This window comes from Chelon labrosus (genome assembly GCF_963514085.1).
Source record: "Chelon labrosus genome assembly, chromosome: 12".
Lineage (NCBI taxonomy): Eukaryota > Metazoa > Chordata > Actinopteri > Mugiliformes > Mugilidae > Chelon > Chelon labrosus.
This window is the reverse complement of record NC_140345.1, coordinates 10,044,414-10,061,484: the sequence shown is the minus strand read 5'-3', so window position 1 is coordinate 10,061,484 and position 17,071 is coordinate 10,044,414. Positions and strand designations below refer to the sequence as shown.

General features: G+C 43.5%; 1 protein-coding gene across 1 annotated transcript; it reads left to right on the top strand.

Moving 5' to 3' along the window:
• The first annotated feature begins 6,801 nt into the window (after positions 1 to 6,801).
• LOC311497331 (uncharacterized protein) lies at positions 6,802 to 12,897 on the top strand. The gene is made up of 6 exons (XM_084557605.1): positions 6,802 to 6,901; positions 8,372 to 8,715; positions 8,860 to 8,935; positions 9,268 to 9,346; positions 9,695 to 9,878; positions 9,993 to 12,897. The coding sequence occupies exons 2-6, from the start codon at positions 8,374 to 8,376 to the stop codon at positions 10,542 to 10,544; spliced, it is 1,233 nt and encodes a 410-aa protein (XP_084413731.1). The 5' UTR covers positions 6,802 to 6,901; positions 8,372 to 8,373; the 3' UTR covers positions 10,545 to 12,897.
• The last annotated feature ends 4,174 nt before the right edge of the window (positions 12,898 to 17,071 follow it).

Sequence of the window (17,071 nt, the reverse complement as noted above, 5' to 3'; positions counted from 1 at the left end):
GTTCGCCCTCTTTGCCCATACACAGAAATGAATAAAAGCGGTGGGATGAGGAGCAAGTGAGGGAGAGACAGAAAAAAAGAGTGTGAGAGAGAGAGAGGGAGAAAAAGAGGGGGTCCAGCGATCCCACCTGCCGCTACTCTATTTAACAGTGTCGAGGTTACATGCTGAATACACGCTGGCGTGCAGGGCACCGGAGCAGGTCTCAGCGAAGGACAGATGGACAGAAAGTATGAAAAGCACTGGGCAGAGACACAGGGACATCGGGGAGAGACAAGACTGCATAGAGAGAGCAGTGAGTGAGAATTAATTCAGTGTTAGTTGCGGAAAGAGTGGGGTGATACAACAGAGGGTGAGAAAGACAAAGGGGGAGAGAGAATGCAGAGCTGAGAAAAGAGGTGACTGCACGAGGCTGTGGGGGTGAAAAATGGTTTTAGACATAAAATAAAGAGAATAAAATCAAAATAAAAACATGCACAACTCATTCAGCATATACTGGACCTGACCAATTTGTTTGAGGTCATCTGAAGAGAAATCATTTTTCAGACTGTTAGATTTGTTGTATTGTTTTATAAATTAGATCTGTCATATTTTCCTATTTCTAGTTAAAATGACTCATCTTTTACTTCATACCTTCTACAGTTTATTTTAACTTTGGATATTGGCTTTTTAATTGATGGTCCTGTAGTACAGGTATTTTATTGTATTGATCCCTTTAGTTTCAATACATGAACCTGAACTTGTACATGAAACATGTGTCTGGCAATGACCTAACTTAAATGAATTTGTGTATTTGTAGTTTGCTAGTCTCTCATTTACACATTTACATTCTTTATTTGCAGGACTCATTAGAAAAAGGAATGCATGTAGATGTCACCATGTGTTTTGTATGGGCTGTTTCAGTACAACACTAATTTGTATACCTTGAAGTGTGTGTCATGTAATTATCTTCAGCAATGACATATAAATCAGTTATCCATTAAGTGCAATTCTGATGTTCTTGTACATCAGCACCTCTGTTTCATGCAACTTTAAACCCTTACTATATTTCATAGGGAGTTTTATTTTGCTCTCCTCCCTTTGATAGCTTTTATGTTATTATGAAGTTATTCACCTCTAAAATGTCAATTTTCCATTTGAAAAAAAAGGTGTTTATATATATGAAAACTGCACAGTTTAAGATTAATCATGGTATTCAACACATTTTTGTTATTCTTGCACATTATCTCTTTAATTTTTTGTCTCCTTCTCAGTTCTTCCAAAACAAACACATCTAGACTTCTTTCACCCATCAGTGCATTATCTATTACCGCTTATTCTGTAGAGAGTTGTGGGGGATGAAGCCATATTACCTTTGGCATTGGGAAAGAGATGGGGTAAACCCTAGAGAGGTCACCTGTCCATCACAGGGACCGCCAAACGTCTTATATAGTTTAAAAACAAACCTTCAATTTTATTTTATTTTTTTTAAATGAGCAAAGTGTATGTTCTCAATCATCTATATCGCAGCCCTTTTGAGATGCCTGTCTTCTATTTCGGGAGCCACGTGGTCTAAGGTCTTTTTATACACTTTTAAATTTGTTTTTATTTATATTGCATTGTATGTTTTATCCCACGACCCTCCAGAGGACAAGCGGTAACAGAAAATGAATGAATGAATGTTTTAGCGGTAACAGAAAATGAATGAATGAATGTTTTATTCTTATGATGTTTTGTGCTTTGCTGTTTTATGTAAGGTGACCTTGAGTGCTTTAGAAGGCACCAACAAATAAAATGTGTTATTAAAGTGCTATATAAATGCATAAAGCCTTAGAAACATCTCAGCATTCATGGAGCGAACGGTGAAAGGCTGCAACACATCAATGCATTAGGTTTAATAATGTAATCTGTCTCAGTACAGTCACAGCAGTTATATACGTGCCTACGTGGTGACTGAAAATATTAAAATGAAACGACTCATTTCTTGCTTCATCTGGCTGACTTATATTTTAACTATTTCTAGAAAAGAAATAACAAAACTGTAGCCATGCCCCAGGTAAAAATGAATTGAACCATTTAGCTGCTTCAGTTGCAGGGTCCTGTTATTGTTCATGCTGGCTCTCTGTCACACTGGAATATAAATAACATTAACATTAATACAACACCCATGCTCTTCCTACTATGGACAGTTAAAATACATTATGTCTCTAAACTGAAATGCATTCTATACGTCTTTAACTCAATTCTGTGTTCTCTCTCTTTGTTAGCATAAACTTGCATTATTGTGTCTAGAAAAAATGTTTGATGTGTGCACGGTTTTCTGAACAAAGTCTGGCTGTAAATTCTGCGTCAATTTTACATTATGTCTCTGTTCAAATGTTGCATAAGCTGAACATATGCTGCTGTATAATGCACAGAACTTGAAATAAAAGGTGTGTTCAGTGTGAACACTAGGGGGAGCCTTCTCCACGTGACATATATTGGGCCTCGAGTCAAGAAAATGTACATTTAAACCAAATGTTACTCTTTCTACGACCCTGGAAACACCGGCTACAGTCCCGGGGCTACCCCCTGCCACCCTGAAGGATGGGACAAGGACAGCCATGTTGATGGAAACGTGAGATTCACTGTCACAAAATAAATAAATAATAAATACTCATGTGACTGTAATAAAATTACTCATGTGACTTGTGTAAAGCACAAAGAAAGTGAGCCCACATGACTCCATGACTCCACCAACCGCACACTCCCACCAAATTACATCACCAATTTAAATCTTCCTGCTGCGATTAGCTGGGTATGTTATTTTAAACTGGGGGCGTTACATAAATACTATTTTAGGTGCATTTCCCTTTAAAATCTTAGAGACATTGCAGCCAGGAGAGGTTTTTTTTGATTTACATTACATCACACTGTGGAGTTAAGGATGAAGTTAAAACTTTAGGATGATAAAACTGCAAAGGTTACATCAGTTGCTGCACCATACATAGATGGCTAGATGAATATAGAAAGATAGACAGACAGATATATATACATATCTTAAACTATGTTAAATTAAGGAGGTTGTTAATGAATATTTATTATTCTTCAACTATAAAATAAGAGTCTTTGTCACTGGGCAGACTCACCTTCATATTTAACTCTTTATCAGTTTCTATTTACAGGTTTGTTTGCCTGGTGACCAATATTTCTGACATGAACTTACATCTCTGTCTGTAACGCCACTCTTTTTATTTGGTCTCCCCTCTCCATCTTTTCTCACTGGGTGTCGGATCGCTCAAACGTGAAGCACTTCATCCAAATTATGCAACAGCAGTAACCCCCGCCGGGCTCCTATTGGCTGCTCAACGCTCGGCTTGGGGGGCGTGGCCATATATGTTGTTATACGCCATTGGCTACGTCTACGCGGGGGGCGTGTCGGTTGATTTCATTCACAAATCTGCCAGCAGAGCGTCACTCAGACATGTGAAGAGCCTTCTGTTTACTGCTGCGCGCACGTCTCAGTGGATGTCCGTTTGCAGCCTTGGCAGAAGATAGAGTCTGAATAGTTTTGTATCAAACATTAATGTTGACAACTTGCTGAGAACGTTCTGATTTAGTATTTCTAAGCTATATCATAATGCAAGGTGCTGAGCCCCGTTTGCTGCTCCACATTTGGACGGTCATGAAAGAAGTCTGCACTGTTGTTCCACCAAATGTCAAATCCCTCAGTATGACAATCTGACTGTGAGGCCTGTAAGCAGACAGATGTGGTTGGTTATAATCAATTAGGGCAATAAACCAAGTAATAAATGCTTTAAATCTGAAACATAATGCTTTGTACTGTCTGAGCACTGAGGTGAATGCATGCATGTATGTATGTATGTTTCATCCTGTTCATTTCTAAAAACAAATCACTAACAGCTAGACTTACTCTAGTTAAGAGGAGGCTGGCAGACAGGGGCAGTGCAGCGAAGCGAAAGCAGCGATGTGTAATTGTTCCCCAGCTGTCCTGGTTTCCAGGTGAAATGTGATATGTTGGTCGGCCTCTGCACTGAGAGTTTTTTTTTTTTTTTTTGGCGTTGGCGTTGGCAATGGCTCACAGTTTAGTCTCTCTAAAGGCCTCTGTTTTCCCTCAGGCAGATAAGATTTCGGTTGTGGCGTCTAGCTCTTGCCACACCTGCTCATGCATTCTGCTCGGCCTTACAGGAACGTCTGCATGCTTTCACTACCTGAAAGCTTGCATGCTTTCACAGTGAGGAACACAAATGCCTCTTTTCATTACAGAAATATTAGTAACATGATATTCAGTGTGTCTGAATACGCTGTAATTAAGCTCCCTCAGCTTCCTCCTGACAAATCTGAACCAGCTGTGTTTCTGCTCTGTCATTTAAGGACATGAGCTCCAACATCTACAAATCATTCTGACGTAAGAGGCAACCGAAGTGTTTTATTCCATACGTGCACATACCACAAGTAACCCAATTGAGGAAGGCACTAATTTTGCCATTAGGCTACCTTTCACCCACTTCATCGACAAATGCACCATCCATAGGCTTACAATGGCCCCTCTTATTGGATTCTCAAGCTTGTCAATACAAGGGGCAATAATGAGAAGAGGACAGAGAGGAAAAACACAGAAACCATGTGGGGGATGGGACTCAAGAGAGAAGGGAATTGGAGAGATGGAAAGGATGGGGGTGGTCTTCAGTAACCATGAACTCAACGCAGGTTCACTGGGTTCATGTACTGCAGAGGAATGCTGTGGGGGTTGGAAAGCTTCTTCAACCAGGTCCATACACAAACAGTAACCTTTCACTTGGTTTACTATTACCAAAGGTTAACCTTTATTGTGTTTCAACACTAAAGGGGGGGTTGTTTGCTCACCTGGTTTTGAGGCTACTGAGTTTGGATTAGTCACAAAGACAGGTATTGTCAATCAACCAAGGACACAGGCTGTTGTGTGTATGTTGAGGAGAAGTGTCATTGGGTTCATGTGTATGTTGTATGTATAGTGGGGGATGGGCAAGGCTTGACTGCAACACGCAAGGGTCTTTAGTGGAATCCACCACTCCCAGTGCTTTACCGTGTTTCACATCTAAAAATACCAGTAAAAGTCTCAGTAAATCCTGACCTACAATCAAGGTCTTATGAGGAGAGAAAACACCAATACACATCATGGGTATGGGACAGATGATGGTGTGTGTGTGTGATCTATACATGCTGGTGTAGAGCAACGCATGTTGCAAGAGAGGGTCATTGAGTTTACTCTGTAGGAACCTAGAGGTATTATGGTTGTAAGTCATGACCTAGAAACTGATTTGCCACGCTAAAGACACATCGTTTTACTAAATATCTTGATTAAAAATACAACCATGTCAACATCAAGTAGAATAAAATGTCCCATTTAAAATAAAATATAATTTTTTAGTACATTTTTAATTTTTCAACTCATATTGTGAACCTGTTCTTCAACCTGAACAATATTAACACGTTTTTTTTTATATACACTCACTTGTATATATAATTATAATATATTTATACACTCATGTATATATAAAACAACACACAGCCAACATTTCACAAACAATTATGGTTCTGGCAATGCTGAATAACCACTACCATTAAAAAGGTATTCTTGCCATATCAGAAACGTTACATATTGTGGTCTATATGCTCCCTATAGACATATACACAGCATAGGTCACCTGATCATGTGCTTTGCCTTGGAGGAGCCTCATTATACCGTAAAAGCTGAAGCGAGGGTATTCGAAATGTGTCCAGCATTATCGGCTGTGGTAATTGAATCTTGACATTGAATCAGTGAAGGGAGTTGTTGGGGTTGCCTGGAGACAGATTGTGCTGCATTGGTTTCATGTATCCCGTGATAATGCCACACGGAGGTATCTGAGTGGTGAAGCGTGGCCGGACCCAAACATGTTGAATTACATTTGATTCATAGGTCAGTGTCAAGTCTGCTGTAACGAGATTGAATAATGCACGAGAGAAGTGTTCTTATGCCTAAATTTGGTTTAAAGCTGCCAAAACGTTAGGTACACTAGCGGAAGTGAGCGTTAAAAAAAAAAAAAAAAAATAGGGTTGTCAAAACTCAACAGTGCTACAAGCCACAGCCTCTAAAATGAAAACACACCCTCTTTCACTTAGTTTAACAAATACTGAACACTATAACCTTCATGAAACTAATATTAATTGCAGGACTGATCTATTAGATTACGCAGTGAACTGGTAAATGAGGATGACTGGAGAAAAAGAATCGTTGCTGTCTTTTAGATGCGCATGAATTAGTTTTATTAATCCAACCATAGTTACATTCAGTAGCGTAAGTTTGCTCATTTCTTTGCCTTGTGAGTGTGCTTTCATGTTTTCGGTGTGGGTGGGCGGGGTCGACACTTTCGTGTACACTCGATGCATAAAACATATCGTGCATCGCACGGGCCGACTCCTTAGTTTGTGTGTGTGTGTGTGTGTGTGTGTGTGTGTGTGTGTGTTTACACCCGCTCGCTGTAGTAGTGCAGCCCTGCCCGACACCACGCACACGGGCGACACATGAGTGGGCAGGTCCATGAGTGCTCGGGCCGCTGGCCAATCAACGCCGAGTAAGCCAATCACTGGCTGCGAGCTTCGGCCAATGGCGTGCGCAGCCGCCGGGACGGCAGCCAATGGGATGCGCGCAAAACGTGGGCACGTGGATCCGCGCACATGTTGACGCTCGTAAACTGCCGAGAAAAGCAGCTAGCAGAGTCACAGACGGATGAACGGCCGGGCGGTGTGTGTGCGTGCGTGTGTGTCTGAGAGCTGACTCTGGACGCCCCGATGCTGCTCCAGCTCCGGAGTGTGTACTGACGGACCAGTCGTATCAAAGTAGGAGATAGAGCCGTCATCGATAGTTTTCGGCAGCTGCTGTTTTCGTCTAATATCACCGAAGGTTAGTATTTTACATTTTTTTTTTGTTTGTGTCGTGGCTAACGTTCCCTGAAGTTGGCGAGCTAGCCTAAAGGAATTTCCTGCCCCGCTATATCCTGTATTTGTTCCCAGTACAGTTCAATAATACAGGATAGAAATCTCCCTCTTCCGGCTTTCTATTATTATCATGAATTGTAATATTTTATATTCAATAATTTGATCTTATATTTCCCATATGTTTTGTTGTCCCTAATACCAGGATTAGTTTTTCATATATTAAATGATAATCTATTATATTGGCATTACTGGCGGTGCGCAGACAAGACAGCCAGCACCTGAGACGCAGCCTCATGGTCCTACCTGTGCAGACTGTGCGACACATGCACCATCCCATCCCATCCCATCCCATCCCATCCCACCCTGTCTCCATCCACCACGGGTTCTGAACCAGATCAGAAAGGGCGTAGACCAGTAAATAAATAAATAAATAAATAAATAACAGGAGTTGTGTTCTCTCAGTATATGTTGACTCATTCATCTAAACAACGTGACATTTGGATTTTTGTCAGATGAAATGGCAAAGCATGCAGCCCGGTGTCAAAGCTCAGCAGATCTGAATAAAGGGTATTTCTGTCTTGAGACACAGTGAATCCAGTTCGTTCTCCCTTTTGCTCCAGTGTGCTCAGAAATCAGTGTCACCTCATTTGCGTGCGAGTTTAGATTGTCACATCGTTCCGAGGCGTGTTGGTGTGTTTACTAGTTGAGCGCGTCCCCCCGTGGGTTGGTGGGATGAGAGAGAGAGAGCAGCAGGCACTGGGAGATCACACAGACCAAGACAGAAAGAAAGAAAGAAAGAAAGATGAGAGAGCGGCACATGGCCCGAGATGCAGAATGCAAAATGTGAGAGGAGGAGAGGGGCACAGAGCTTGTGTGCATATCGAACAGGATGAGCAGAGAGAGAGAGAGAGATGAGAGGCATGCAGAAATGCAGCCGGAGAGGAAAGAGAGTGGTTTGTGTGTGGATCCAAGGGGGGATGGAGAGCAAGCGAGAGAAGGAGAGGAGGGGCTAGAGAGAGCACCGGAGGCTGTGGCAGAGAGAGAGAGAGAGAGAGAGAGAGAGAGAGAGAGAGAGAGAGAGAGAGAGAGAGAGAGTCTATTCTGATTTCACTACTCTACAAGCTCCCATCCCCCTCAGATTTTACTCTCTTCCAGTCTCCAATCTCTTCAATGGGAGCCACCATTGTGTGCCTACTGTGTGCCTACTGCCTACCCCCAGTCCCACTCTGCACCATGTTAAACTAGGGCACTGATATACCCACCATTTTGAGTAAAATAGGTGATTATTTTTGGTAGAGAGAAAATGGACTGAATTTCTCCCTCCTCTTGCCTGTCTCCATTTGAACTGCATCTCACTCGTGTAACAACTTCAAACACGCTGGCTTTCAGTGTTCACTCTGATGGTGATCCTAACCCTCTGCTGCTCCTCCGACAGCGATGCAGTCCCAGGGCAGCACTTCCTCCCAGCCCTCCTTCGATTCCCTGAGCTCCAGCGACAGCCTCCTGTTCAGCGACTCGGAGCAGGCTGAGGACGACGCCGACGTCTTCCTGACAGACAGCTCTTCCTCTGTCATCATCAGCCAGGTGGGCGGGGCTGCGGCCGACGGGGACCGGGCATCGGAGAGCCCGGGGTCCCAGTGGACGTGCGACGGCTTCACCGATAAGGACGAGGAGGACGAGTCGGGGAGTGGCGGCAAAGTGGCTCGCATCGGCCTGGGCGAGACGCATCCTACGGGCCAGGTCCCAAAATCACAGGGAGATCTGCTGTTTGCTCAGAAGGTAAGGGGAAAGAAAAAGAGGGTGATGAGGAGAGGGATAACGTAGCAATGTGTGCGCAAAGGAAATCCCTGCGGACTGCTTCAGACGGCAAAGCCTGGCCGAAAGTGAGTAGTAATCTATCTTCTCTCCCTCTTCCTCTGTCAGTGTGCTGAGCTGCAGGGTTTTGTCAGGCCCCTTCTGGAGCTGCTGAATGGACTGAAGAGGGGCCGATTTGACCGAGGTAAGCATCCTTACATCACTGCCTCCTGGCAAGCGTGTGCACGGTCTAGCGGCTAAAGTTGTAGATGCTGAACACAGGTTTATATGATCTAAGAGGTCCCTTGCTGTAGTCATAGTTCCTCTGTGCAGCAGTCTGTATTGATGCAGCTTATTGATGCAGTTCAAAGTGCTGCCTGTGTGAAGCAGCAGTCTTGCAGCTGACTCATTAGCTCACAAGAGTTTACCGATACCATGAGTAGAAGCGGTGCACGTGTGTCTGAGAGAGAGAGGGTGTCCACGTGCGCACTCATTCAGTGTGAACGCTGACGGGAGGATTATGTTTTTGATTGACAGGTTTGAGTAGTTTCCAGCAGAGCGTTGCCATGGATCGAATCCAGAGGATTGTGGGAGTTTTACAGAGGCCCAGCAGCGGGTAAGATGTCTCCTGTATTGTTCCGACATCCACGCTCACTGTTACTTGTCCTAGCATCGCTGGACTTCTTGATTTGTGAATGCAAATGATTACAGTGTACACAGGGCCAGTGAAGTATTTGCAAGTGTCTTGCATTTTAACCCTCAACTCGTGTTGCATGTTTTATTGAACAGTCCATGGGGTAGGTAGAGTTACAGCATTCACTGGCGGTGCAAAGAAATTCAAAGCTTCAGAAGAAATTTTACCCAGATCTATATGCATCATAAATGTTCCTGTACAGTAACACGATCACAGTCCCATCTGCTCCTCACCTACACTGTATATCTCCCTTTCCTCTGTTCAATGTAGGGAGAAGTACCTGAACACTCTGCTCCAAGTGGAGATGATGTTAAAGCTTTGGTTTCCTCAGATCTCCACTCAGCCTGTGTCTGCAGCCTCCAGCGTGGCCACATCCCCCACTCGCTCCCTCCAGGACACTTCCAGCTCCACCCCGCCGCACAAACACAGGGATCAGTTACATATTCCCGTCAAGGTGAGAGCACTCGCATTCCCGTGTGTGCAGAAACCTACTTGCACACATAAACGCCGCCACCACAAGTTGAAGTTAATATTCACGGGCAAATTGCTCTCCTATTCATTTTTCCAGAAACGCAGACTCAGCTGGACAGGCACAGACTCCCCTGCGCCTTCCCCCATACATGTCAAGTGCCCTCGTATCAGTGCAGAAGAGAAGAGTGCGAAGCATGATCCAGATGAAAGAGAGGGCCCTCCTCCTTCTCCGTCACTGGTGCAGGATCCAAACCAGAAATCACCAGATGTGGCCGGTAACAGCCAGCTAAACGATGGCACAAAGGGAAAAGACACTGACAGCGAAGAACCAGGCAAGCTATCAAAGTACAAAGCAGGTCAAAGCTCTGAGCCGAGCCTGACGTGGGTGCACGTGGCACCCATCCCATCCCCGTGGAAGGCCTGCCTCGCACACGAGGGCACGGCAGCGGTGGGTAACAATGAAAGGACCCCCGGCAGGAGGTGCAGTCCAGCTACACAAGACAGCTCCATCTCTTCCACCACACCCCACAAAAGCCCAAAAAATCTGAAGAAGCCAACCCGGTGCCAAAGCCAGCCTGTTGCCGGACAACAGAGTGAGACCGCTGAGACATGTCAGGGTCAAAGCCAGCCTCCTCACGTCACACTGTAGCCTTTGCCCAGGGTTGTGCCCGAACACCTTAGAGACCTGATGCGCCGAACACACAAAGAGCCAACAGCCTTGCTTTGTGACACCACTGGGCTAACAGCTGCTGCAACAGGAAGAAGGGAAGAGGCGACAGGCTTGTGATTATAAATGCATTAAAGAAAGGAAAGAATCATTGGCGATAGATGTTGGATCAAACATAACCCCTCATCATGACAAACATAAAACAGTTATTAAAAACAGGACAAAAGCAGCTTCAATGAAATCCATCAAAGAACAGTAAACATGTACAAAAGTGGTTTTGTTTGAAGGGGAAAGGAAGATGAAACACTGAAAAATACTTTGCAGTTTACAGGAGTAATGACCAATAAGAGAGACTCTGACGAATACCGGGGGGTTTACATTCCTCCTCAGCATTAAAGCAATCAATATATCCTGAGATGGCTTTTTCACCAGGCATCTAATGTGAAGGACACGCGCTCTGAAAAGTGAAAAGCTGATGTCGATATTCAGAAAGAAAGCTTCCAGTGTTTATTGTGGCGTGGTAGTTAGGATTCAATCGAGAGTGAGCAGGAGACTTTACATTCACTTGTAGATAGAGGCTTGCAGAGAAAAAAAAAAAAAAAGGTGAAAACTCTCCTTTAGCTTGTGATGTGAGAAACGCCGCGTGTCAGAGCCATCGGAGACGGCGGAGAAATGATGTCACTACTCACGAATGTAATCCAAGAATTTGTCGGGGCACTCGTTTGGCAAATCAGCGGGGATCGATGGGAGCGACATCCAAGTGATCGCACAGCTTCTCCTGTCTGGTCCCCCGAAAGCAATCGGTGTCATGAAAATCCAAGAAAGACTATAAAAAGACCAGCCGGAGGGGGGGAGAAATAAAAAAAAAAAAAAAAAAAAGAAAACGGAAAACAAGGACCACTCAAAAGACATGTGACTCTTGAGTCCACACAGTTAATTTATTCATGTGTTGCTCTGACATTGCATCTATTTATTGTATTTATTTATTGGCAGCTGATGATCGCCTGCTGTGCACTGACTCGCAGAGGTTGGCGGTGTTTTTTTTTTTGTTTTTTTTTAGGAGATTGGAAAGATGCTGTTGACAAGTTTTTCTTTTTATTGCTATCAAGAGGATGGGGGGAAAAAAAAAAAGAAGGAATTCTTACGATTGGACGACTGGACTACCGTGCCTTCTACCAAATAGGATGTGTTCAGAAAAGCATTCAGTGCATTCATACGGCATTTTGATTGTTTGCTTGTACTTCACGAAACATTCAATCATGAGAGCCCACATGTAGTCGCCTCCCTTCTAAAGCCACACACAGCATTGAAACCATAGACCGTGTATAAATATTATATAAAAGTCTATGATTGAAACCAACAGTATCCGCCGACTATCTTACTGCTGAAAACACCGACAGTCGAATCCAAACCACCTACGTCTCCAACCACAACACACACACACAAACAGCGGTGGCTACTATTCGTCGTGAAGTATTTAAGTGTAGCCTTCCTCTGGGGCTTTTCTTCTGATCACTGGGGGGATAGACCCAACTGCACTTACAGCTGGTGCTCTTGAAAACTTGAAAATAAATAAATAAATAAATAAAAATACAACAGAATATGTAGATGCAAGGGAGGAAATCTTTTATTTGCACCACCCTCTACCGCTGCTAATCTAAATCCAGCTCTGAATTGGATCATAGGAGAATCTGTTTGGGGATCTGCTCACGGCATTCTTCCAAATGTGGGAGGAGTTTCAGCGACCTGAATGGATTTACCTGTACTGCGAGATGCGTTGTAAATATTTACACTAAAATATTTTTGAATTGGTGTGAGAGGTTCATACGCCGGAGAGGGGAGGGATATCCACGTAACAGACTCCTCCGATTAAAAAGCGCCACGCGTGACCACGCGGAGCCACTGGCAGGCCACCACGTTACTGCCTATGATTTTTGGGGTACGGTGCAAACAAAACCCCACCCACAGATCCAGGGCGAGCGTGTCCTGTGACTGGACGCCGGCTCTCGATCCAGGGCTGGGGGGCGTCTGCCATCCCTCTCCTGTTTTTATACGGTTGTGGTATGACAGAGAAACCAATTGCACTTATTTTTCATTGATTATGTCCTTTTTCATGTATGTTTTCTACTGCAGCGACCACTGCTGATTGGTCAGAAATATTTTAGCTGCCTTCTTCTTATTACATTGTAAAGCCGACTAGTTCCCTCCCCTCCCTTCCCCCACTCCGCTGCACTCGTCTGACCTTGCCTCCCTCCTCTCCTTCACCCCCCTCAATCCTGTTAGTATCATTTCTTTCTAAACTCTTTCTCTCAACCCATCTCTACGTGATATTACTCCCCTGGCTTTTTTTTTTTCAATAATGAGACAAAAGAAACTAAAAAAATCTTTTAATAAACGACACACTTTTGAAAGCTGAACTGTCTGCTGGTGTTTTGTTTGTCTGTGACACGGCCCGGCGGCGTGAGTAAGACTTGTGGTTTATTTGAGAGCGGCTCTCACTAAACAGATGTGGGACTCAATGGGGTGCAGATTTAGAGACTGTACATTTTGGAGTGTGTGTGTGTGTGTGTGTGTGTGTGTGTGGGTGGGAGGGCGATGATGGGAGGAAGGAGAGGGTAGTGAGAAGGAGGGGCCGCAGGGTGTGCGACTACAGCCTCTGTAATCTGACTGAGTAGTAGTAGGGGGGCTGGCTGATCCCCCAACCAGCTGCTACTGCAGAGAGCAAACACTACTGTAGCTTATTTGTGCGTTCGTGTGAGTTGGTTGTTTATTTCAGGAGATCATCACGAGTAAATACCTCCTGGAGTTTTAGAGAAGGTTCTGGCATGGAGCTGGTTGTCTGTGGTCCTGGGATCAAAACAATCACGCATGGGCTCCAGTCTGATCTCTGCGTCCAGGCTCTGTGATTCCAGTCCCTCGAAAAAATAAAAAATCAAAGGCTCAAAGTCAAAAATGGTGTAGATGTTCTAGAGATTACACCACAATATTATATACAATCACCAGATAGTTCATTAGGTACACTGGAGAAAATAAATGCACCAAATAGTCAGCGTTTAGACTTAGACAGAACTTTATTGATCCACAAGGGAAATTGCTTGGTCACAGTAGCTTAGTTGTGTATAAAAGACACTCTTGAGAACCACAAGTAAAAAGAAAGATACAATTAAATTAAAATTAAATTAAAATAAAAATATAAGTAAAAATCTAGTAAAATAAAATAAAATAGTAGAAGCAAATTTACAAAATTAGTATATGAACAAATGTATAAGATATAGAGATAGAAGTAAATATTATATTATATTATATTATATTATATTAAATAAGGTGCAATAATCTGCATGAATAACATGGAGTTATCTGTTGCAGAAAAGTGAGTTCTTGTACCTTTGTTTAAATAACTGAGATAGCTGTTGATTGAGCTGTACTGACACATGTTTCTATTATTCTGACAACCCCGTTGCAGTCAGTGGGCTAGGTTTTTAATTCAATAGTTTAACAGCACCACAAACTACCATCATATAGTTAAATTACTTCCTTTTGTGATGCTGTTTCATCATAAACTGAACATTACAACAGTCTGCGAGGGGGATTCAATCAGTTTCTCTTGTGTACCCAGTGTTTTTGCAGATGAATGTTAAATGATAAAAACAAAAAATGAATTTCTGATGACACTGATTAAAATCAGATAAGCTACAGACAACATAAAGCTGTGTGTGATCAAGTATAATATAGGAAAATGTATCAGCAACAGTTTTGATTGTTGATTAATGGTTTTGTAGAAATAACTCCAGCTTCTCTTCTTTTTTTGTTTTTTGGACATTATAAATTTGATTTTCACAAATTTCACTGATATTTTATAGAATAAGCACAAAATTTAAATGAATTGTTCTTAAATAATGTAAAGAAGGTTTTTAAAGATCATCTGACTCAAATTCCTGAATTAAAAAGACAAACATTCACCATTTGTTCCTTCACATCCGTGGATATGCTGCGTGCACATGGGCACGAGAGTGGCAACATTTTGGGTGGGTGTGGTCTGAGTTCCCCCCTGCTCAGACGGGATGAAGTCAGCCATGCCGCACGTACTCACACACAAACATACCCGGAGTCATAAATACGGACACACGCCACTCCCCGCCACACCGTCTGACACACTGACTGGCTGATTTTGTGATGGGCCTGTCTCTGACACACTGACTGTGCTGCGTTACAACAACAGAGACGGCCCTTCCTCCCTCCTCCTCCTCCTCCCTCCCTCTCGGCCCCCCCTTGTATCCATGCAGTTTTTAGCAGAGAAGCCCTTGCCCTCCATCTACCCACCGCCACTACTCCCCCCCTTTCTCCTCTGGAGGATGGAAACGAGGGGCAAGTGGAAAAGGACGGGAAGAGGATGTGTGGAGGGCACCAGGAGGAGACTTGACCTCGCTACAGTTTTGGGGAGGATGAAGGACATTTGTTGTTTTCCCACTTATTTTAACATTTCTTTGCACTCACTACACCCATATATTTGTGTTTATTTTTTTCAGCTAGCCAATGGGAGTAAATCGAATGTCATATAACAGCAAAAACATAAAAACGATTAATTATTGCACCATTCATGTTCTGAGTTTCACTTCTCAGAGTATCCAACAAGCATGTGTTGGATTAATTGAGCATGTGTGTCCGTGCATCAATAGGATTGCACATAATGAACTTACAGAGCCTCTTATCCCTTGTTGTTGTTAATTGTGCGTCCACGTCCCGTTATTGGTTTGAACAAGTCAATGATTTAACGGTGTGTGTGTGTGTGTGTGTGTCCAGCTCTGCTCTGTGTCCTGTGTGTGTGTAAAGAAGCGAATGACACAATGAGGTGCTTATTCACTTATCCTAAACTCCCCTCCCCCATAATTCAGTCGCTGCACTCCTGAAAAACTCACGTGAGGTGAAGCCACACTGGGAATTTACAACTACATATACACACGCTCACGTTTACACGAACACAAAAGCACACTCACACACATATGCTCTTACTCACCCCTGAGTCCACGGGGGTTTTTAGTGCAGACTAGTCCCAAAACAGCCTCAATGCTCATTAAAATTGCACAGTGGCCAGCCCTGCTATGGAAATCAGAACTGTTTCGAAGTCATTTATGCCTTGCTGGAGATCACAGCGATGACAGGCCTTGGTTCATGTGTGGGGTTGACGGGGTTGCTCCGCTCGCCATCTGTGGTCCCCGTCGCCGTGATGTCACCAACAGGGGACACGGCGAAGACGGAGATACGAGAACTACATTTTCAAGGACGCACGTGTATCTCGTGACATTGTGTGTGATATTTGGGGCACGGCCGAGCTACAGGCAAATAACATCCTCATCAGTTTCTTTGGCCTGGATGTGTTCTCGCAGCCTGCTCGTGGTGATGACATCTCACCAGACTGCTCAATTATTCAAGTTGAGTGAAAGGGAATCACCAGATTGCCTACAAGGATGATAGGAAAAATAAAGATCGGTAGAGAAGCAGGGGCAAAAAAACATCTCATTATGAATGAGAAAAAGGTGCACGTATTAGTAGATGAACTGGGATTTAAACACGTGCTCTCACTCTGACACGCGGGTCCTTGCAGCCCATGTGTGAAGTAAAGACAGCAGAGTCCCAAGAGATTGTATCTTCCAACATGATTTACAGCCCCTGTCAGATATAATGAAATAAAACTGGGTCAGCATGATGAAATATACCATAACCGAACACTTGATGAATCAAAATCTTTGTGGGGGTACAGGGGAATGTCTTAACTAGAGTCATAAATAATGCTCTTATGTAATATTTATAAGTCACATTAATATACTCAGCTGACATCCCGTTTGGAACTGAGCGTGATGAAAGCACACACTTGTGAGACTCAACAATTAGTGCTTTGCAGATATTGGATTAGTAACTGCAGACTAAATGCTTTGCATTCCAGTAATATAATAGATTAATTCAGGCAGATCTCATCACATGCCCCCATGATGCTGTGTTAGCTGCACAGGCGAGTCGAAATCACAGCCAGTGTGGGATAAGAGCATGTGTGTGTGCATGTGAGCACGTTTTGTTTTTCTGTGTGTACTTGTATAGAAATATCTGTGGTATTGTCGTATTATGTGCTGAGGTGTCATTACATAATAGAGTTGGCTCGAGAGATAGAGGGGGGCAGACAGGACATGTGAGGTGCCAAAGAGGACGTTGGGGTGATAACGGGTGGCGGTAGCTGGGTGGGTAAATGGGAGTGAGCGTGTGTTGCTGTTTACCGGCCGGCTAATCATTTGATTACAAGCAGATTAGAGCACCACTCTTGTAAAATGTCATGCAAATATTTAATCAGGCGGTGGTCTAAATTCAGGTGAGTATTATTAAAATCACAGATCAGAGCAATTTTATGTGGAAGTCTTGCAGTATATTATTTGATTGTCGATCAGCAGAAAACTGACAGACAGCCATTTTCATAAACACCTAAACCAAACACTTTCTATTTCCAGCTTCATAAATGTGAG

Coding starts and splice junctions, on each gene's coding strand:
- LOC311497331 (XM_084557605.1), top strand. CDS start 8,374: ATGCAGTCCCAGGGCAGCACTTCCTCCCAGCCCTCCTTCGATTCCCTG. Junction 8,936..9,267: donor GAGGGGCCGATTTGACCGAG/GTAAGCATCCTT, acceptor TTTGATTGACAG/GTTTGAGTAGTTTCCAGCAG. Junction 9,879..9,992: donor AGTTACATATTCCCGTCAAG/GTGAGAGCACTC, acceptor TCATTTTTCCAG/AAACGCAGACTCAGCTGGAC.